The sequence below is a fragment of the Triturus cristatus genome, chromosome 10 (genome assembly GCF_964204655.1).
Source record: "Triturus cristatus chromosome 10, aTriCri1.1, whole genome shotgun sequence".
NCBI lineage: Eukaryota > Metazoa > Chordata > Amphibia > Caudata > Salamandridae > Triturus > Triturus cristatus.
The window spans coordinates 1,095,139,523-1,095,163,044 of record NC_140593.1 but is presented as its reverse complement, the minus strand read 5'-3'; the positions used below and the strand labels follow the sequence as shown (position 1 = coordinate 1,095,163,044).

The following is a 23,522-nucleotide window of genomic DNA, read 5'->3' as shown; positions in this document are numbered from 1 at the left end:
GGAATGGCAAACAGAGTCTGAGATCAGTGGCGGCTCCTCAAGGGAGTGCTGTTGAGCGGTGAGGCGGGGCGGGGGGCTAGTAAACTCCGGCATACGGCCTAACGGAGTTAAGTTAATAAATTAATAAATAAAACCAATTACATTGCGCGCGCTCCATCGCCATTTGGCTTTGCAGCACGCGCAATGTAATTTGTTTTATTTATTTATTTATTTACTTAACTCCGTTCGGCAGTATGCCAGGGTTTACTACCCCCCACCCTGCCCCTCCCCCGCCCCACCGCCCCGCAGCACTCCCTCGAGTAACCGCCACTGTCTGAGATACTGTTGTACATCAGGGTTTTTCGATTCGCAAATTGCGAGTCACTAAAAATCGCAATGTGCGAGTCGCAATCTCTGACAGTCATACATGTGGCCCATGGTCTGCAAAGCTGCAGACAGAATATGTTCATAAATATTTATACGTGCAAAAACCACCCCCGCTTAAGCTGTGAGAGTGGGGGTTCACAACGCCACTGCCCTTTTCAATGAGAGCCTCCTTGGACATATGCAAAGTGTCAACTCCAGTGAAAACAATGCCTCTACTTATAAAAATGACGACGGGACATAAAGAAGTCAGGATTTAAAATGTTCAAAGTGTTAAAGTATTTTCAGAATATGTTATTTGTTGTTTAAAATCTAGGAAAGCCCTTTGACACCAGGATCATATTGAACAGCGCTGTCTCCAATGTCATCTGTTCCATAATATTTGGAAAGAGGTTTGAGTATGAAGATCCAACATTTCTGACTTTGATCCATCTTCTGGCTGAAAATGTCAAACTGCTGGGTGCTCCTCAGGTGCAGGTAATTCTCAGTCTCATCATACAATATAGGGGTTTTCCAGTTTCTTATATGTTCATGTGTTATCTCTATTGTGGCTAAACAATTTTCATTCACATTTCCAGTTGTTTTGAAAGGCACATATTCTCTGTCACCAAAGCGTCTTTGGTGATACATTTTCTTGAGGATGTCTTATGATCTCCTTGATTGCTCTATTATATCCACCATGTTTTAACTGTACTGTTATTAGCCATTATATCCATTATATTCTGGGCTTTACATTATATAGTTACATTTACTTCCTCAGACTCTTAGAACAAACTCTGCTCTTCTCTCACCCATCCATGCTGCCTGAATTGAACTTCTGTGCCTAATATTCACTCTCCAACCAGAACTACCCTCCAGATGCTTATACTCAGTGGGCTACTTTCACAAAAGAAGATAATACGTTTGCCCCCTTAGGATCGACTTTCTGATATGGGAGACCATTTAGGACTTTCTGCAATTTACAAAATGTTCCAGGTCACACCAGGAAAGTTGTACCAATGACAACTTTCCTGGTGTTCACTAAGGAACACTTTCTGAATTCTTGGCTCCAATTTTGTGTAGGTACTTCTGCTGGCGTAATTGTACATAGTATGTAAATGTGCCAGATTTGATCACTTTTGTGCAATCGCACAATTTTTCCACCTCAAAAAAAATATTTTTCTCTGTGTAGAAACTTCTTTCCTTACACCTTGATAAATTTGAGCGACATTGCTTTCCCACCATGGAGAACCGGCTGCAGAGCCCCATGGAGTTTGGTTAAGGCCTTAATTTATAGGTCTGTGCCACAAGGGGGGCCTATAACAAGGAAGGGGTCCTAGAACTGCTGATACAGCCTGAGGCAGAAGGCATATAATGCTATTAGAACATTCACACACTGGGAATAGAATGTTCAAAATTGTGCAGGGTGAAACGTAAAGGTAAGCAGTGGGAAGTTGGAGCATAACTATTTCTATATCAGGCATTATAGGCTCTCTCCAATTCTACTTTCTGTATTGAAGCTTACAAGATTTCAGTGCTCTCATCAGTCTTACAACATAGAAAATTCATATATACACACAATACAAACTCATACAAACACACATATGGACACACATCCACAGACATGTGCGGGAACACCCCCGCAAACAAATACATGCACACCGCAAACACATGTGACGACCATTAGTCCATTTACATACATAGCATGCCCTTAGTCATCATCATCATCATAAATGTTTATTTCAGATAAGTCATCATCCATAAAACATAAGCAAACACATAAAAGCACAGGCAAATGCATAACTAGAGAACATATATAACAAATAAGGGGCTAGCCATTATAGTTCTAGAGTCAACACTGTACTCTTCAAAGCAACCGATACTAAAACTGTATGTACAAAGGTGTAAAATATACTAAAATATTAGTTTTTGTTGCATTGGAACTTTTTACATCAATATTTAATATTATGCGGACGATCTCTTAAATGTCAAATAAATATAAGTACAATAAGTACAAAGAAAAAAATAGTAGATTAAAAGTAACATACATTTTAATTCATATATTAGATCATGATATTCCTTTGAAAAAACACAGTTATTACCCCTCACAGGTCCTAATCACGCCCAGCTTCCTTTTCCTTATTAACCATTATTTATGCCAAAATCTAATCAGGTTAAAACGATAAATTCATGTGTATCCGAATTAACAATTCTTACAGCTAACTGATAATTCCATATACCCAAATTTAAGCAGATCAGGTGAAAATCCCCTTCCTTTGAATGTGTTTATACTTTTGGCAAAAAAATTGTAAATCCCTCCACAGATTCTATTACATGCTCACAGAAGGGGCAGTTGGCAGAGTTATTGCGCCTTGAAAGCCAATTGACAGTGAAGACATTAATCAGTAAAGTGCAGAACCTAAGTTTTAATATAAAGAAATTTAGGATAAGGGGAAAATACATTATCCAAATATGGCTCACATTTCATAGTCATTTTAAAATTCAAATCTTTTTCAATGAATCCACTTTCCTCTGCCCTCACAACCCATTGCTCAGGGACTATAGGTAATATTGCGCCTTCAGGAGCCTTACAGAGCTACTATTAATTCCATATGGGTTATCGGAAAGGCCATTTAACCCTAAAATGTATGACCAATATTTCACATACTTTAGCCAAGAAATATCATTTGCATTGGACATCCCCATCAGCTCCACTAGTTCAAATCTATAAGTGACCAGTTCAGGCATATGCCATGTCTTTGTGATCGCCCTGCCCTTCCCTTCATCTCAAAGGTCTACGGTCACTAATCATATAATAGAAAGAAGCAATATTTAAAACATTAAACAAAAGTATCTAATGCTACAATGAAAAAAACATTGATTAAGCTCACCATTAGTTAAAAGTACTAATTTAAACAATAGCTAGGAAAGATCTAGCATTTTGATTAATTTGTTGCTGTTTTTCACGTGAAGTGCTAACATATATCACCAGTCATTTTCCCTGGTTAGTAAATCTTACTTTTGGCCAGAAAAACATAGCTTTCAAGAGTATGATTTAAAATAACACTTAGGCGCATGATTCATTCTAATCTGCACGTTCCATTTAAACACGTTATGCATTTATAGACCTTGTATTGTATTTATCTATACATATGAAATGTATCCAAAGGAGAAAAACAATTAAAAATGGCACAAACAAAATGTTCTTGGTACATGGAAATGCAAATTGGAAATGTAAAAAAAACAATAAGGGTTTGATTTAATTAATACTATTGATTTTGATATTGTACGGATATATAGGAATATTAGATCAGTGAGAATATTTTAGGAGTGTTTGGACAAAATATTGAGTACAAGTATAGTGTGGACAAAATACTGTGTCAAAAATACTGAGGACAAGAATATTGTGAAGATAAGTTTCTATGGGTATGCAAAGTTTTACTATACTTAACTTCTCATACATGTACCTTGCTGATATATTCATCTTTGTGCTGATATATATGCATATATCAGCAAGGTGCATGTATGTATACACATATATATATATGTATATATATATATATATATATATATATATATATATATATATATATATATATATATATATATAGATATATATATATATTATCTACTGGCAGTCGCCAGTAGATAGTTATAGTTACAACCTAGTTTCCATAGGAAATCTCAAAATTCTATTTTGAATAACTTTGGCGCCGGTTGACGAATCCTCGCGAAATTTTCAAAACTAATGGGGCGCTCCGTTCAGCTCCTACCCTAAAAGTCTCGGGGTGATTCGTCAAGCGGGGGCCGGGAAAAAGGGGGGGTCCCAAAACGCGTTTTCCCCATGCATTTTTCCATAGGACCTTTAGACACAGCTACAGCCCGAACGGCTGAACAGAATTACTTGAAATTTGGCAGAGAGGTAGCCATAAGGTCAAGGAAGTGCCTTTTGCAGGTCTGGTGTAAATCTGTTCAGTATTTCCTGAGAAAATAGCATTTAAAAGCATATCAATATCTATACGCGAGCACCGTGGGCGCACTGCGCGCACCCTGCCGTGCGCGAGCGCAATTCTGATTGGTTGTTAGATGTCGGTAAACATTCGAATCGGTCGAAACCAGGAAGTGTCGGCCGCCATTTTGTCTCTCGCAGTCTGAGGGGGTGAAAAACAAAGGTGGAGAACGTGAAAAGGGGACAGAGTGGACAGTTCCTGACCCCCTAGCCTTGGTCAGGGGGGTCACAGAAGGACCCCCAAGGGAGAAAAAAATTTTTTTTTTAAATAAAAAATTGTGAGATGCGCGCACGGCCCGAACTGCGAACCGTGGGCGCTCGGTGCGCAAAGCGCACCAATTGCACACAGAGCGCGCACGGTGCGCGAAGCGCACCGTGCGTGCAGGGTGCGCGCACCTCGCAAATTTAAAAAAAAAAAAATTGGTTTTGTTTGAAAAACCAGAAAAAAAAAAAATAATAAAAACATAACTTAGCATTTAAAAAACCGTACAAATTCACTGAAAAAACCATAGGTTTCACACACGTTATAGTTACGAATTAGCATTTAAAAAACCTTGCAAATTCACTTAAAAAACCATAGGTTTCACACATGTTATAGTTAGCTGGACATGTCACTCGTTAAAAACCAATGAAATTCCCCCGTTATAGTTACTGCAGGCAACTATAACTCACGCGACCGCAATCCTCTGCTGATGACGTCAGATATTACATCACTGATGACATATGTGTCTTTCTGAAAAATAAATATTTGTAATATATGTATAGCTAGAGATTAATGGAAGAAGACATGGGTAAATAAGTGTCTAAATACAGTGATGTAATATCTGACGTCATCAGCAGAGGATTGCGGTCGCGTGAGTTATAGTTGCCTGCAGTAACTATAACGGGGGAATTTCATTGGTTTTTTACAAGTGAAATGTCCAGCTAACTATAACATGTGTGAAACCTATGGTTTTTTAAGTGAATTTGCAAGGTTTTTTAAATGCTAATTCGTAACTATAACGTGTGTGAAACCTATGGTTTTTTCAGTGAATATATATATATATATATATATATCTTCAAGGTATGTAGATGTGGAGTTAAGAATATTAAATCTATACTTACCTATTTGCACTTACCTTCTCGATATTTTGATCCTCAATATTTTTGACAATGTATTCTGTCCACACAATATTTTTATCCGCAATATTCTGTCAGTAATCCTGCTGCTTACAAAACAATGTAATCTGGGTAACCAGCTGCCTGTCTTCTTTAGCTGAATGGAAATATCCAATATTCATTTTAATTCTATAATAATCTTTTCATTCTTATAGCTGTTTAATTTTTGTCCCAATCTTGGATTCTTACTCGGGGCTCAGAAGACTGTGGAAAGAAACACAGATCAGCAAATTGCTTTCTTTCAAGGCTTCTTCAAAGAACACAAAATGGAATTTGATGCAAACAACATCACTGGATTTATTGATGCATACTTACTAAAGCAGGAGCAGGTATGCACATTCATGTATGTTCATTGCCACTGTTGCTCTTGGGCGTTTTATGTACTTGATTTTTCACCAACAAATGCATAAATTTACATGGTCTTCCTCTCAAAAGTATTTTCTTTTATTTAGTTGGTTTTGCATCCATTAAGACTTTTTCTATCTAGACATTGGTAGAGGACCAAAGTAGCCTTCTAGACTTCAATGTCCCTCCCCTTGCTTCTTGCCCACCAATTACAAAGTGGTGATGTAGGATCGAATGCCCCAATTAGATCGTGGGACATCTTCCAGCATCTCTTCCAACGGTCTTTCAAGGACTTGCCATGTCGGAATATGGTGGTGGAACTCATTGTTTAATTCTGACAGAGATTTTGTTCAACAAACACAGTTTTTTTTTTCCAGAGTTTTCTATAGCGCAAACTTGACCCGGTATCGGGTATCAGAGAGCTTTACATAGCACCAGTTGCGTTACATGAGGACACATTCACTTTTTTTTTGTTAGACACGGGGAGATTAAGTGATTTGCCCGGAATCTTGGAACACGGGAATGTACTTTTCAAACTGCAAACAAATTTAATGTAAATAGATCATGAGGGGTACATAAGGTTTATGAGTGTTGAGGTCTTGAGACGCGGACTGCTCAAAACAGACGTCTGTTTTGAGCAGTCTGCGTCCGTCTCAAGGCCACGCGACCTTTTGAAAGCAGTGGCAGCAATACTACTACAAGATTGCGCCTGCATAATAAAAAAATTGTGCTGATCTGCACCTTAGCCAACTGAACAGGTCCCTCTGGTGTCTGTTACCTGGAATTTTTAAGTTGTTATTTACCAGTTGGTACACATTCAGTATCGAACTACACATAAGGGACTATTTTGACATATTTTTTGTCTTGATTCAAGTCCTACTGGTCATCATTTGGAATAGATGCTTACACTTATGATTTGAAGGTTTAATTTTGTATAACATTAATAGCCTCGGTCAGAGTGTTTTGTTGTAAACTTTATGTACCCCCTCATGATTTATTTACATTACATTTGTTTACAGTTTGAAAAGTACATTACCGTGTTGCAAAATAGTTTTTTACAGACTTATTGTATTTTGAAGCAATGTATATTCAGATTGATCAATAGTCAGTCACCTATAGGGACTTGACAAACAATTAACTGTTTATAACTATTTAACTGAGTTTGTTGAACAAAATCCCTGAAGGCACAGTTACCTATTACCATTTGTTCTGCACAAGCCTCCAAGGGTATATTGGGTTTCCCACTTTCCTGTCACTAGTTCTGACAGAGCCACACAGCACGGAAGGATGGGGGCGGGTTGGTAGTGGAGCCTGACAGGTCTAAGGGAGGGGTAGCTCCATACACCTTGTCCCTGGGCTTAGGCAGTGCCTGATCATTCTCCTCTTGCCTGCCCTCCCCTAGACTAGCTGTGCAACTGTGAGGGGCAGCTAACTCCCATCACTCATGCACCCTGGGGCATACTGGTCATCCTTAGGTTTACCTTTCCTAGGGTATGCAAAAACCCGAAGCAAACAGGAATCGTGGTAATTTACTTGTTGCCGCCATAACGGAACAATCAGGATTACTTTTTTCTGCTAAGAGAGTGTTTTCACACCCCCAGAGAAGGTAATGCTAAGGTAATGCTAAGGGCTTGCCTTAAAAAGGCAAAAAGGCAGTCCCTGGAATTCTCCACAGCCCGGCCATTCATACACACCATTACAGGGGTAAAGCCTGAGGATTTCATGGGGGTGTCTGCTAGATACCAATTCAGACATGGAGCTCTCCATGTCCACCTGGCAGGGCAAGGATGGAATCAGCATCTTGCTGATGTGCACCTCCAATCTGTCATTATAATTGAGGGGAAAAAAGCGGCAATAATAGGAGCAAGGCAGGTTGGAGAGGATCAAAAATGAGTGTGGTGGTGTCATGTCCTTAAAGGTCTCTGTGCACCGTCAGATAATGCACTGACAGCCTCATGCAGTTGATTGTGATGAATGTGCATTTGCTGTGCTTGTCCCATTGAGTGCACCAAAGCATTTGTTGTTTTAGATTCATTTCATTTTGCATCAATGATAGAGGGTGCAGACTCTCAGCTCTTGACCAGTTTTTGTGGGCCTCTAATATGCCTGATACTCGTTTTTGTGTGCCTCTGATATGTCTGATACAAATTTTTGTGTGCCTCTGATATGCCTGATACTAGTTTTTGTGTGCCTCTGATGTGCCATTGTTGATACACTTTGGTCCAAGATAATTATATTCAATCGTCCATGGCATCATCTTCAGAGGCTTCTGGGTTCTCTGTAGATACACCGTGCACTCCACATTCCTGTTGACTCCCTGCCCCGGTTCACTCCAAAACAAGGACTCTGCCCACAATTCAGCATGGTGCAGGACTCTCAAGGTCACCGGTCTTCAGGGCCTACCTCACTGATTGATGGGCTATTGAATATAATTATCTTGGACCAGGGGTCCCCCTTCATGAGGATTTCACCCAGTAATTGCTTTGTTTGCTACGTTCGGGGCCTCCTCTATAACATGGTACCGAGTATCTCTCAATGGGAGTTTTTTTTACCAACTGTCACTATTAATGCCTACGAGGGCTGACTAGAATATCCCTCTTACGTGCGATATACAAAATATCGGGTGCTCACGGCCCTGTCCTGATGATGATCTTGCATTACCTTGAGGTCAAAACGTCATTGACCACAGACATCTATAGACTCCACTCCTTAAACCTCAAAAAATAAAGAAAAAACAGGAGTCATATGTCTTTTTAGCTTTTTGATGCAATGTTTTTCACTTGTCACATTGCACATTTCACTCACATGTTTAAGCATTTGATCGTCTGAAAAATACTGCAAAAATATATTTGTTTTACTTAAAAATTAAATGTTATACAGTTTGATTGGTTCCTGTCTTATGAGTAGTTGAATCTTTTTTGTTTATATGGGGTTAACGTTTGCACATATTAAGGTTTTCTTAAAGGACTTTTTTCTAAAAAGCATAACAACAACAAAACTTTTTGTTTAGATTATTCCCTATATATAATATAGAGTTTATTGTTTTGTGATTTATACCATAGTGTACCAATGTTTTATAAATATATTGACTATCACCCCAGGTTCTCAAAAAGTTTGGGGTTGCCCTTCTTCTTTATATTTTTGTTGCTACACTTGCCAGTTACAGGGAACTGTGGTGGAAAACTGACCACTTCTTGTCACTGAGTGCATTTCCTGCTTGATTGTCAAGGGGTTTACTCCAGTCCATTAACTTGGAGTTTAGGATGATGTTCCAATCTGCTTGCCCTCCAACAAATGGCATCTTCCTTTTTCTGTGGGCGCTATTGATGGTTTAAGACTTTAGCAGTCCTGCCCTCAAGAAGGGTTCCTTTATTACTCTTCTATGATGTTCTGCATTAATAACCCTAGGTATTGAGACTTCATAGAATGTCTGCAGTATACTGGACATCCTCTCCAGCCTACCGAGTTGAATTGTTAGGTTCACTCTCTGTGCCTACAAGATTCATCACACTAAATAATGTTCCTATGATCCTAGCTCCCTTCCCATCCAGTGCCAACTTCTTTGGGAAGCCTACAGCTAACTGTAAGTCCACCACTCTCGCCCTCACATAAGCAGCATCAAATGTGCAAATAAACCCACTAATATCCTGACCTTTGAACATTCCAAGGGCCACAAGAGTACTACATTACTCCACCCTAATCCCTCCACTGTCAAAAAAAGCTCAGATGTATAATTAGTAATTAATGCACCTCAGATGGGCAAATTGTAAAATTAAGAATGTGCCGAATGTTTTTATCCTGCCAGTGGAATTGTGCAAAAATGTGGAATACCTATATTCCACCAACTTAAGAGATTTCCACCTGCCTGGAAAATATCTCTGTACCTTCATCAGGGGTGCGTCCATTGCAGAACCAATGAAGGTACTGTAGCTTTGCTGCATGAGCACGATGTTCATCGTGCCCACACAGCAAAGTTCTTGTTTATCAAAAAAAAACTATCACAGTAGAAGTTTGTTGTTGAAAAACTATACTCTCCACCAAACTCTAAATAAGCCCATATGTATATCATAAGATTTCAGTAAGGCCCAGGTTCCAAGCAAGGCTAAACCAAGAGTGCACATGGTTGGAATGAAATCGGGTCTTTGACTGATTAACTGCCCTCTAATCTGTTCAACAGTTCCTAAAGTCCTTGCAGTACTTTGCTAATCTACTGCATAATCTTCCAGTGGGCTTGTGCGCCCTTTGCACCAGGATAGCTTTGCTTTAAAATCTAAAAGGCAGTGACATAGCTAGACCTTTTGCAGCCCATAGCGGTCCCTGCCTTGCCGACCTGCGACAGCCGCAGGTAAGAGCGGGGGTGGGGGTGCTGGCAATCCCTGTGTTTGCCGCCCCACAGGGCTGCAGGTAAGAGCGCGCAAAACTCGGACCACCCCCCCTTGCTACACCATTGTATAAAGACATGTTGCAGCATGGGTGCAGGGCCTTAAAAACAGTGTGGGTCTTGAGGAATAATGACCCCCTGCTCCTCGCTTCTGTGAGCGGAGTTTTGAATGTTAGAGTGGAGGTAAGGCAGGTTGGCAGGCAGTTGGGGTAGAGAGCTCCTGGAGGCAGAATGGTCTAGATCAGAGAAACAAACAAGCACAGGCATTCCCCCAGTTATAGTGGTGCGGTAAAGGACATGTACGGAATTAATATGCACTATAATGCATTCTTCTTTTAATTTTTAAACAAGTGTTTTGGAAACAAAACATAATAGAAACACCTGCAATTGAATGCTTGTTTAACCCCTTGCGTGCGGGTTTATTTCTTCCGCTGTGCGGGAGAAATAAACGCCGTTCGCGATCACGACGGCTCCCGGCCGTCGTGCGCACACGCCCACCGTAATGCACGACGGCCGGGAGCCGTCGTGCGTACACAAGGGTTTAACACATTCTATGTGTATTTGTATAATTATCAAAGTTTAACACTGTATAGTTTTTCTTGGATGGTGTATCTTTTTATATGATACAGAAATCCATTAGGTTGAGGAAACTCAACCACTGCTATAATGTATCTTATCAATTCCCATGCTGAAAAAACTGCCACTGCTGTATTATGTTTATTCTTTACAATAAAGAGTTTAAAAAAATGAAAGAAATCCATTAGGTTATTTGCTCTTTTGACTTGTAAACATTGTGCTTATTTTCAGGAGTCCAAAAATTCTAGCACCCATTTCAATGATAAAAACCTAGAGTATTCCACACTGGACCTATTTGCCGCAGGCACAGAAACAACGTCCACAACTCTTCGCTGGGGTCTCCTGTTAATGATGAAATATCCAGAGATACAAAGTAAGAACTGAATGTTAAAAGTCTGTGCAGTGTTTTAGAGCAGTACGGATTCTGAATACACCAGCCTGGTTGCTTTTTGTGCTTTTTATGTTTTGTCTACTAACAAATTCTGCACATATGTGAAGCTCAAAATGAGCTCAGTTTTTGGCAACTGCTTAACAAAAAGCCATCACACTTTCTGGAAGTCAGTCATAATTGTAACTACTTCCCATGTGCAGTTAATGTCTACCAGGATGTAAGGTACATATATAGACCGAGTTCCTATAATTTCCCCCAAATCAATGTTTTATGATTAACCCTTTTTTTAAAAACATAACTTTAGTCGCCTGCCATTCTCCAGGCAGTTTTCAGTCCTTTAGTCCACAAATTCAATCCCACTGATAGGACCAAATTTATGGAATCCAATGTGCAGGCAATGGGCCTGAGTCAGATGTGTAATGTAAGCTGTAATAGGTTTCCAACATAAACCAAACATAAGGAACTGCAATCAATTGTAACTGAGACTGCCTTTGTTTCACCTGTGGGGTACAGGCCTTAGTACCCAGGCAACCTTCAAAGAAATGTTTAACAATCCAACCAAAGAAATGCTATTTAAGACATTAAAAACATAACATTACAAATGTAATAGACCCACAGAACTATAAATATAACGAGCACAATGCTACAAAATAAAAAGGAAATCAGATAACAGCCTCAAGAGACAATAAAACAAGCTGACAGATACATAATGCCCAATTGGAATTTGTTTAGGGGAAATAATGGGAACAGTGCAATTCCTCCAAAAAATGACTAAATAGCTTATTTGGGCTTTGCCGAGTTGTACTTCATTCCACCAGGCCAGCCGAAGGATGTACCCGTTGCCCTGGCAAGCTACAGTCCACTATTTTTAGTGACTTTCTCCTGCCTGAAAAAGATCTCTGTACCTTCAGCAGAGGCGATTCCAATGGAAAAATTCTAATGGTGCTACAACTTTGTGGTGTGAGCACCTTGTTCGACATTCACACACAAAAATGTTTTTGTTTGGCAAAAAGAAACTAACACAGTGGATGTTTGTTGTTGAAAAACAACCCTGTCCACCAAACTCGAAATAAGCCCAAAGTTTACCATAAATTGTCAGTAAGGCCTAAGAACCAAGCGAGACTAAGCCAAGAGTGCATGAGATTGGAATGAAACTGGGTCTTTAACAGATCTTGAGAACTCATGTCAACGTCCCCATAATCTGGTCAATATCTCCTAAAGTCCTTGCAGTACTTTACTAATCATCTGCAAAACCCTTCAGTGGGACTCGGGTGTCCCTTGTACCAGGACATCACAGCTTTTGCAGGGCCCCTCATCAGACTGAGGTACCAGTGTCCCTGAAAGGGTGTTGAAGAGATTTTCTGCAGCAGTTTTGGGACTTGTCCTTTCAAGGTACAGAATTAAGTGGAGATTAAAACAACTCTCCTCCCGTTTTCTCACTCAGGCAAAGCATGAATTATTGTGTCTTCTCTGTTTCCACACTTAAACTCAGGTAAGAAGATCAGGCAAGGATTTGTAAAGAAAAAAACACACGCTATTGGTAGGTTACCCAAAAACAATCGCTAGTTGACCATATATGCCCTACCACCATTTCCCAACCTTGATATGTTACATAAGTGCTGTGAAACATGTTCCTTGGTTGAGGAGGTTGACATGGCTATTCAGTCCAAACAACATTGCAAAGTTTATCCTCACAGAGCAAAGCCTATTGTGGACAATAAACACCCCTCACAGTGTCATGTAACTTCACACCTTCCTGCTGAATAACCGATATTTCCAGATGTTCATGGAGCCTTGGTGCCCAGGGAAGGATACCTCGACAGAAGGCAAACTTTAAAATTAAATAGAATCATGTTATTAATACAAAAATGTGTTATATAATACTAAAAAAAATTACATTCAATTGACCTCCCAGCCACAATAAACAGGAAACATAAAAAAACATGAATTACGAAATAAACAAAACAATACTTATTTTAAAATATTAGTTTTACAAAAACAACAATTTGTAATAAAAAGAATACATTTCACAAACATTATTATTAAAAACACGTACAATTAAATTATTTAAAAAAGCAAATAATGTATGTAACATTTACAACTTTAAAAAACATAGGTAAATAACTATTAACTAATCAGCAACTAATCAATTAAATATTGTTAACAATTGATTAAAAAATACAATCATTTTAGTACCTCTCACCCTATTCCCTATATACAAAACTAACAATCCGCTTCTAAAATATACATTACTAGCAAAAAGTTTTACATTTAAATATACTGTAACATGTAAAAAAAATACATTACTACAGGAATTATAAAGTAAAACAATTGATATTTTTATTCATAAATTACATAATCAATAAACAATTAAAAATGAATAAGCATTAAAATAAAGTTCTGGTTACCTTAATTCATTTTCCACCTTATTCCCCTACGAAACCAACAACTTGATGCTGAAATATAAAATACCAACACAAATAAAAACATTTAAACAAACTACAAAAGTTTTAAAATTAAAAAAACAATTAAAAAAAATATTTTAAATAATTAATAATCAATTACATAATTAACAATTAAAAATTAATAAGCATTAATATGAAAGTATTCCCCCAAAAGAACTTACAACCCACTACTACAATAAATATAATCAATTACAATTTCAAAATGTAAGTGTACATTAAAAATAACAAATTAAACTTAAATATGAAAAAAATCAATTAAACAATTGAATTATTGAAATAATTATTTACCAAATAAATATTTAATTTACAATGCAAAATTCATTACGAATAAAAATTTAACTAATTCTAATTTAACTTACTTCCCATCCTATTCCACTACAATTGCAACAGTCCACTGATACATTATTAACTTAATTAAAAAAGAAACATTTTAAATGACAAACTAAACCGTAAAATTAAACAACAATCATATTAACAATACTAACATCTAAAATTTATATTTTAAACTAATATATATTAAATTAAACAAAAAATGATATTTTATATCACTTCATTTAAGTAAACAATATTAAATAAAACTATGTGGCTCATTACAATGTAGGACAGCGTAAGTCCACCCGACACCGTAGCAGTCTGGAACAACCCAACCTTAGGTCAGCAGTTTCGAACTCCGCATTAGGATGTGACTGCCCTATGGGCGGTTGGAAGCATCCATTTTATAATGCGAGCTTGCACGGCGGGCAAGAAAAGGCCCTCAGCACAAGCTACCATTGTAAAATGGATGTTTTTGAATATCCCTGCACCGTGTGCCTACCAGGGAGCCCTGCTAGGGGGCCCCAAAGACACTTTCCGACAGCCTTTCCATGTAGGAAAGGTCGACATGAAAAGGCTGTCGGAAAGTGTCACCATTATCCCGACTGTGGAGCTGAGTCTGTCTCCGCCGTCATTAGGAAATTATGATGGCTTCCAATGCTCTTACGGGCTCCTTGAGCCTGTCAGAAGTGCATCAGAATCCCCCTCCAGGTTTCACTCCGACCGACATCATCCTAACATGGCGGTCAGACTGAAACCTACGATGTCGTGCCCTTTATCATTTAAAACAATATTCTATACCAAATAAAACAATATTTTTGACACCCATATTCTGTGACTCAATATTTCTGTACTAACAATATTTTTGACACAATATTTATATATCACGATATTAAACACTCAATTTTCGGTCAGAACACTATCTTGGTTGGGTTGAGCTTCAGATAGACACTGAAAATCCAGGTTTTGATGTTGTGGAAGCAATGTATAAGGCGTGGGATTTCTAAAGCAGAGGAGACTTTAGGGCCTGATTACGATGTCGTCAGGAAAGCACCCCTACCTAAAAGGTTCCGGAATGCTTTCCTAACGACTCGGATCGGGGGAGTCCGACCGAGCAATTTGGATGCATCCGGATGCTTCCGGATACGATTAGGTCGGACTCCCATTGACTTCAATGGGAGCCTCTGTTCCGAATGAATAAACAGGCTCCCATTGAAGAAAGGGATGTTTGGGGAAAATCGTGCACACTGCGGTGGACACCCCTTGGTGCCTGCCACATTGTGCATGTTTGAAAGGAGAAGTTCCCTGGGTACCCCCACAGGACCGATTCGGAAGGCCCCGGGTGAAGGGGGGGCCTGCTATGGGCCCCCAAAGACAGGTTCCAGCACCCGTTTTGTCTCGGGCAAACCGAATCGGAGCGGGTGTCCGAATCGATCATCATGATGGCTCGTCCGGAAACCGTGTCCACAGAGCTGTACAAATCGGTTCTGAAAGACTCGGGCTGTCCAGATGCCTATCAGAACCGATTCAGTCTCCTCGAACAGTTTCCGGGCACCGTAATCGGTCGTTGGGAAAACAGTACGATTTGGTAGGAAACAAGGGTTCCGATCGGATTCAACAATCCCAAATCCCATCCGGAGCTCTTCCTAACGAGATCATGATCGGCCCCTTAATTGGAGTTGCGTACCATCAGCACATTGGTGATTCTCGATGCTATTATCTAAGTGGAGCACCAAGGGGCTCTATGTATAGGTTGAAGATGACAGGAATCAGTATGGATCCCTGGGGGACTGCAACGGGGATATAGATTTTTTGTGTCTGTTGGACAGGCCACATGAAGGGCTTGCTCCCTCCCCGCATGACAGGGCCCAAGCCCCGGCCCTCCAGGTGTTACCCACAGAAACAACCCGCACCCCGTCTCCCGACGGAACTCCTGCCCCCGGACATCTATGTATCATGGGGCCGAACCACTACCGGCTTCCCCGGCCGGACCACCCGCCATCTTGGACACTGCACCACGAGGCCGCGTGGCCTCCGCTCGACCCTAACCCTGGGCCTGGCCAGGCCCCGACATCCCGGCACCACCATCCACCCAGGAGGTGAACGGACCACTTGGCAGGTCGATGGGAGAAAGAAGTGTCGATGGCTCTCCCCCGCCAGGTGCCGATCGCCCTCCAGCTCCCCCGGGCGCTGGCTCCACCCCCCTGCTGGGTGTCTGGACTCCCTCATCCCGGACCTCCCGACCTCCAAGTGCGAGGGTCCGGACATCAAAGGGCGCCAGACCTATAACTAGGGCAGCTCCAGAGCAGGAAGGCAGTTGTATCCTGGAGTCGAGAGACACCGAGAAGAACTCATCCTTGACGGACTACCGGCGCTGCCGTAGCCCTGCCTTGTGAACTGTCGTCCTGCCTGCTGGCGCTGCCGCGGCCTTCTACATCCTCCATCCTCGTTGGGACCTGCTGGCGCTGCCGCGGACCGTTGTAACTACTACCTTTGTCGGGACCTGCTGGCGCTGCCGCGGACCGTTGTAACCACCACCGTCGTCGGGACCTGCTGGCGCTGCCGCGGACCGTTGTAACCACCACCTTCATCGGGACCTGCTGGCGCTGCCACGGTCCGTGTACCGACCACCTTCATCGGGACCTGCTGGCGCTGCCGCGGACCGTGTAACGACCACCTTCACCGGGACCTGCTGGCGCTGCCGCGGCCCATCCCAGCTAGAACACCGAGCTCGAGGATTGTGAGCTATCCATCATCGCATCTACCAGATTGGTAACCAGACTGTCCCGCTACCCCCTTTCCCAAACCAAGAGACTAGAATCGAGGGGACCCCTGAGTCCAGACCTCCTTGTACCATTCCATCGTACCTTAAGAAATCGCTTATAAAGAACGTTAAATCCTATCCTTGTGTGGTGTACATCTGTGGGGGGGAAGTTACTCGTCTGTGCGATCGCTGGAGGCGGCTCTCCCCGGAGACCTCTCCCCTTGTCCTCGGCCGACCCTCCCGGTCCGTCTAACATTGGTGGCCAGCGGCGCGATCCGAATCAACGCGTAATCGTACAGAGAGTAGCTCACCCCACGACAAAACCACAATGTCAACCAAAGAGAGCGGATCCACCGAGAAATTCGAGATGGAGAAATTGGAAGAATACAGCCATCGTGAATTGAAACAATTCTGCATGGAACTAGGCATTGCTACCACCGGCCTGAGTACCAAGGACGATTTCAAGCACGCCATTGAGTCGTGGGCAGAAACCGGGGTCGCCAGATCCCCAGACCGAAACATTGCAGCATCAGAGAGGAACACCACGGCTCCCGAGGAGCGAGGAACGAGCCTCTCGCAGGAAGAAATCCAAGAAAGAGAAAAAAACAGACTACATGAGTTAGAAATGGCACGGCTCAAAATGGACGGTGAACTAAAATTAGCCGAGCAAAAACTGAACCTAGAACATCTGCGGCTCCGAGAAGAACGGGAAGAGGAACAGAGGCAGAGAGAGCTTGAAGAAAAGAGATTAGCATACGAACACGAGCGCAAACTGGCAGAAATAGACCTACGGAAGCAGAACAAAGAACCGGAGGTGCTCGAGCGACCGCGCACCCCGGGAGCGACAGAAAAGAAAGTCCACATCCCCAAGGATGTCGTTCGAGAGTGTGTCCGAGAAGACGACATCCAACAGTGGTTCAAGGCCTACGAGATCGCCATGACCTCCCACCGGATCGATCGAAGTGACTGGGGAGCCGGCCTGTGGGGGAGGTTCGTCAACGAAGGCCGCGATGCCCTGCTACAGCTCCCAGACCATCAGATGTCATCCTATGACCACATGAAGGCTGCCCTACTCACCCGATATGGGCTCACACCCGAAATGTACCGCCAGAGGTTTCGAGACTGCACCCGGATCCCGGGTACAACCTGGGTGGAATATGTCAACTATTTCAGCCGAGCCTTCGAGGGTTGGATCAAGGGAAGCCACATAACGACCTACGAGCAACTTTTTAATCTCATGGTGTGGGAGCACCTCTCTAACAACTGCTTCGTCGAGCTCAGGCAGCACCTCCTCGACAGTAAATTGACTGACCCACGGCAACTCGCCGCCGAAGCTGACCGGTGGGAAAGCACCCGAGTAGGCCGGAGAGGGCCACACGAACAGAACCGGAACAACCAAGGTCAGCACCGTCCCCGAGGAGGAGGAGGAGGCCAGGGACGAGGAAGAGACACCGTCCCGGCCGCTCCTGCTGCCAGCACCCCGCCCCCGGCCAGCCGGGGCAACCCCCCGATGCGCCCGGGGTTCCGAGCCAACGTCACGTGTCACCGATGCCAGCGAGTCGGCCACTACGCCAATGACCCGAACTGTCCACAGAACCAAACTCCAAAACCCCGCCAGGTAGCTGCCGCCGCCCTGGGGGGAGAACAAATCTCTGAAGAACAAGAAGAATACGAGCAGGCACAACAAGAGTGGGAACCGGCCGCCATGGTTCTAGCGTGCCTAGGGGGAAAAGACATGGTCCCGCGGGCTCCCCTACCCGCCAACACCAGGAAATATAGCCAGTGGGTGAACATTAATGGGCGCCGGGCCGAAGCACTACGTGACACGGGGGCCAGTGTGACGGCCGTCCGCTGTCACCTGGTAAAACCAGAGCAGATCCTGCCGAACATTCTCTGCCCCGTCCGTTCAGCCGACAATTCGGAGAGTCTATGTCGGATGGCCTGCGTCCCCTTCGAATGGGGAGGAGTCTCCGGCATGTTGAAAGTGACGGTCCGGGATGATGCCCCCGTGGACTGTCTCCTGGGGAATGATCTTGAGAGTTCCCCGTGGGCCGCCGTCGAGAGAAGAGAGCACCTGGGGATGTTGGGCCTCCCGGACTGGGCGTGCGTAACCACCCGGTCCATGGCCGCCCGTGCCATCCCCCGACCCGAAGAACCAGAATGGCCTGCACCTCCTCCCCCGATCGCTCCAGTAGAAGACACCGACTACACCGACCCCCCAGAGCAGACCCCCGAAGGGGTAGCCCAGCCCCCGGACCTTCCCGACCTGGCTCAGTGGCGTCAAGAAGGGGGGCCCACCCAGGAACAGTTCCGTCAAGAGCAGAAGACCTGTCCCTCCCTCGAGGGACTCCGCCAGCAAGCCCTCGCCCAGAGCGCAGGGGACACCACCGGTGCCCATTGGATCTATTGGGACAACGACCTGCTATACAGTAAACAGAGAATCGCGGAGTTAGGGGCCAGTCGAGTGCTGGTGGTGCCCCTCCGTTTTAGAGACTTCCTGCTAAATTTGGCCCACGATGTCCCTCTGGCTGGACACCTGGGCCAGGACAAAACATACAGTCACCTGGTGACCCACTTTTTCTGGCCGAAGATGAGAAATGACGTCCTCAACCACTGCCGGTCCTGCCCCACGTGCCAGGCCAGCGGGAAGAGCGGCCGCAAACTCAAAGCACCTCTGCAACCCTTCCCAGTTGTCACCACCCCGTTCGAGAGGGTGGGAATAGACATTGTGGGGCCCCTGGACCCCCGTACAGCACAAGGACATCGGTTCATCCTGGTACTGGTGGACCACGCCACCCGCTACCCCGAGGCTGTGCCCCTGCGAACTGTAACAGCCCCGGTGGTCGGCCGGGCCTTAATGGGGATCTTCTCCCGGGTGGGCTTCCCCCGAGAAGTCGTCAGCGACAGAGGCACAAACTTTATTTCGAAATATATGAAGTCCCTCTGGCAACAGTGCGGGGTCACCTACCGATTCACGACCCCCTATCACCCTCAAGGAAACGGACTAGTTGAACGATTCAACCGCACGCTCAAGGGAATGATTGGGGGATTGGAAGAGCCCCTCCGTCGCCAGTGGGATGTACTACTTCCGTGTCTCCTCTTCGCCTATCGAGAAGTTCCCCAGTATTCCCTCGGCTTTAGCCCTTTCGAACTCTTGTACGGGCACCCTGTGCGAGGGCCCCTCAGCCTAGTCAAAGAAGGTTGGGAGATGGCCCCCCTCAAAACCCCTCCAGACGTCTTCAAGTACCTCCTGACACTACGCAATCAGACCCGGCGATTCAGGGAAATGGCAAAAGCGAATCTTGAGGCCAGCCAGGAGGACATGAAAAAATGGTACGATCAAAATGCCTCCTCCGTCGAATTCGAACCGGGTCAACAAGTGTGGGTGATGTCCCCCACCGAACCATGTGCCTTGCAGGACAAGTGGACTGTGGTAAATAATTTAATTACCGGGACTTAATTTGATACGGAAAGATAATACAAATAACTCAGTAAAATAAGAGGCAGAATCCGTGGTATTAGAGGTTCGGAATGGGCTTTATTCCAACGCTGATTCGAATCAGGGATTCCAAGTTCCATCACCACGAAGGTTCAGGAAGTGAAAGACAAAGCATTATTGATAGGTAACAACATATATACGAAAAGCATTTACATTAAGACAAATGCAAGAGGCGTAACAGCTGATAATACAGATAAGAATACACATACGTAATGAAAAGAGGCGTAATAGGGCGTAACAGAGAAACGTCATTGGTTGTGATGTCACAAATAGGTGGATCTATGAGATAATTTCGCAGTATCAGCAGAAATACTTGGCAGAGATGCGCGCGCAGCAGCATGACGTGTGATTGACGTGCAACTAGGGGGTGAAGGGGACTTGACATTTAGCTCTACATGTGGAGACAAGAAGTCTGAGGGTCAAGTCAACCTAATTCCAAATCATATCTAACATCCTATGTTTAAAGAACTATGTTATCCCTAAAGGAAGGTTTCTTGGGATAGAATCTTATTCTATACTGACTGTGCGTGCGTGTACAAGCGTCTAAGTGTCTACACTAGATGCGAGGGCAGGAATCTTCCATAGAAACAGGGCTATGAATTACTTGCATAGTGACAGAGAAGTCGGGCCTTTGCTCGGTAGCTGGCAGAATGTTTACTTAAACTACTAGACAGGAATGCTTTGGGCAGGGAGCGAAGCAGATAATCTTTGAAGGTGAAATACAGTTGTTGGCAGGCAGACAGGCCGAAGTCAGGCACCGTTAGCTGCGCAGGGAGTAGGACAAAGTTCATGGATACAGATGCGAGCTCATGCTGGAGCTGTCAGAAGTAGAAAGCAGGGAAAGGCTTGATGGCAGAATCAGGGCCTAACTCGCCTGAACTGCAAAATGGAGTAACTGAGCCATACAAAGTCGGTGGCCTTTCGTACTTAGGAACGGAATATCCGACCCATTCATGGCGGATCTGAAAGGTGACATGTGACGGTGGACGCACATGTGTTTGCGTCTTCATAACTGGAACTGGAAGGAACATACATGTACTTGTAACATATACATGGAACCGTTGGGGTCTAAGATAGGGGACACAATGGATCATGAAAATTCATATTTCCACATTCCCTCCTTGTCCCCTACTGACCTCAAGAAATATCAATCTTCATCAGTCCATCGATCTGTTCATATAGTATCATTTGTTCTTCTTTCTTTATCCGGGATTTTGAACGAAAACTTGAATGTGGGATACACGACGTGGCACACAGACCACAAATCGCTGGCCCACATTGCAGACATAAGCAGCAACTGAATAGTATGAGAAAGCCAATACCTAGGAAGGATAGTATTCTCCATCCCCAGGCTGACAACACGTTCCAAAACCAACTGGACCAAGTCCAGGTTCCTGGATTCTGGTGTATCTGGCTTACAATCTTATGAAGGCGAGTTATAGCTTTATATACAGATGGCGAATTTTCTGGTATGAATATGCAGCAACTTGATCCGATGACCCTACAAGCTCCACCCCTATCGGCCAGGATGACGTCAAGGACAAGACGATTTTGAAGAACAACAATCCTCATCGCAGACTGCTCCTCTGTCAAGTTGCCTAAGGCGGAAATAGTTTCATTCACTACGGCTTCAAGGGTCCTAGTTAATCTACGTATCAGCTTACTATTAGTAACTGTGCCTATATAGGGAAAAAGACCTTTATTGAAATCTGTATATTTTTCCCATGCCGTCTCAGTGTAATCGACAATTGGGAGATCTCTCCGTTCTCTATTATGTACTAAATGGATATTCCTATGATAATCAGGCGGGGCTAGAAAAACAGGTGGCAGAAGGAATGCTATGTAACAGGTACCATCCCAATCTAGAGGTAAGCGTATATATGCGATATGACCACATATAAAGTAGGAATGACGAGAAGCTCTAAATGTAGATTTGCCTTGATCACTGAATTGTATCACAGTGGCGCATTTACTATGGCCCATGTGTACGGAACCATTCTTTCTTACGCATAATTCCCCTTTTACTGGGAATACTGACATGGCGGGCAAGATTGGTGTAGATTCGGATTCAACGTTCAGGATCATGAGATTAAGTGTAAAATTACCTAATCCATATACTTCATTTTCTAGATCAGTTCCTGTTCTTTTGGGGAGTCCCTCCTTGTTAGGGTAACAGACTTTAAGCAAAGCTAGGTTCAGGTTTCCCCATACCCAATTGTCTTGATAAACTACTGAATTTGAATCTAAAGAATTGATTAAACTGAACCATGCTCCACAGGAGCCATTGTGTGTAAATGGATATGGAAAGAGAGGCAAAACTCCTTTATAATCCTGATAGGGAGGGAGTTGGCCACATATCCAACAATTGGTAGCATTGCTGGTCTGATGGGAATGATGTAACATACTAATGAAAGTGTTATTGCGCAGCGCAACTCTATAGGATAATTCATGTGGTGGTAATTCACTAAAAGAATGTTCAGCAGTAACATTGTAAACATGTTTAGAAATAGGATAATATATGTGCAACAATATACTTGCAACGATTATAAAAAGGCTTAAGAAAAACAAAATTAATAACGTCACTGTACAATGACTACGCAGTGATTTGCAATACGCATGTCGTTTCAACGTTTTTCCATTGGTTTCCCTATTCAGGTCTAGAGGATACATGTCAGAGACAAATTCAACCGCTTCACCTTGGAGAGGACTTAAACAATCAAATTGTCTGACGTTCTAGGCCTCAATTTTACTTTATAGAGTTCGGTTTTAGTCTTTTCAACCAAAGGAAGTTTTGAATCAGTCTGTGAGGGAGTGCAGGGCACAATGTCTATATCCGAGGATAGTCCATGAAATTTCTTGATATGACTTGAATGCACCCAGCCCTTGCGGCCCTCGATCTTCACGGCTGTCCTTGTAGTGAGCAGAACGAGTTGAGGCGTCCTCCACCTAGGCTCCAGCTGAGTCTTTCGGTCAAAGTTCCTCACAAATACGAGATCCCCCGGAACTACGTCATGGGGTTTCACCTCGGTGTTGTCAGGAAAAGCTGCAGCTACCTGTGAACGACAAGATTGTAGTGCAGACATCAAGGAAGCCAGGTAATCTGTCAGCATATTACAGTCAACATCAGTTATTTTACGAGGTATAGGCGTCCCCCACATATTTGGTGGTCTGCCAAAGATCACCTCATAAGGGGATAGCCCTGTTCGAGAGTGTGCTACCATTCTCATGTAAAAGAGTGCAACTGGTAGAGCTACTACCCAGTCGACACCTTTCTCTCTAC

General features: G+C 43.4%; 1 protein-coding gene across 1 annotated transcript in view; it reads left to right on the top strand.

The window, feature by feature from the left end:
* Positions 1 to 23,522, top strand: part of LOC146796631 (cytochrome P450 2K1-like) — an 84,467-nt gene that overhangs the window by 31,062 nt on the left and 29,883 nt on the right. The window contains exons 4-6 of the mRNA XM_085629298.1: positions 680 to 840; positions 5,665 to 5,838; positions 11,043 to 11,184. Coding sequence (XP_085485424.1) covers positions 680 to 840; positions 5,665 to 5,838; positions 11,043 to 11,184 — 477 coding nt within the window. The remainder of the gene's footprint in view (positions 1 to 679; positions 841 to 5,664; positions 5,839 to 11,042; positions 11,185 to 23,522) is intronic.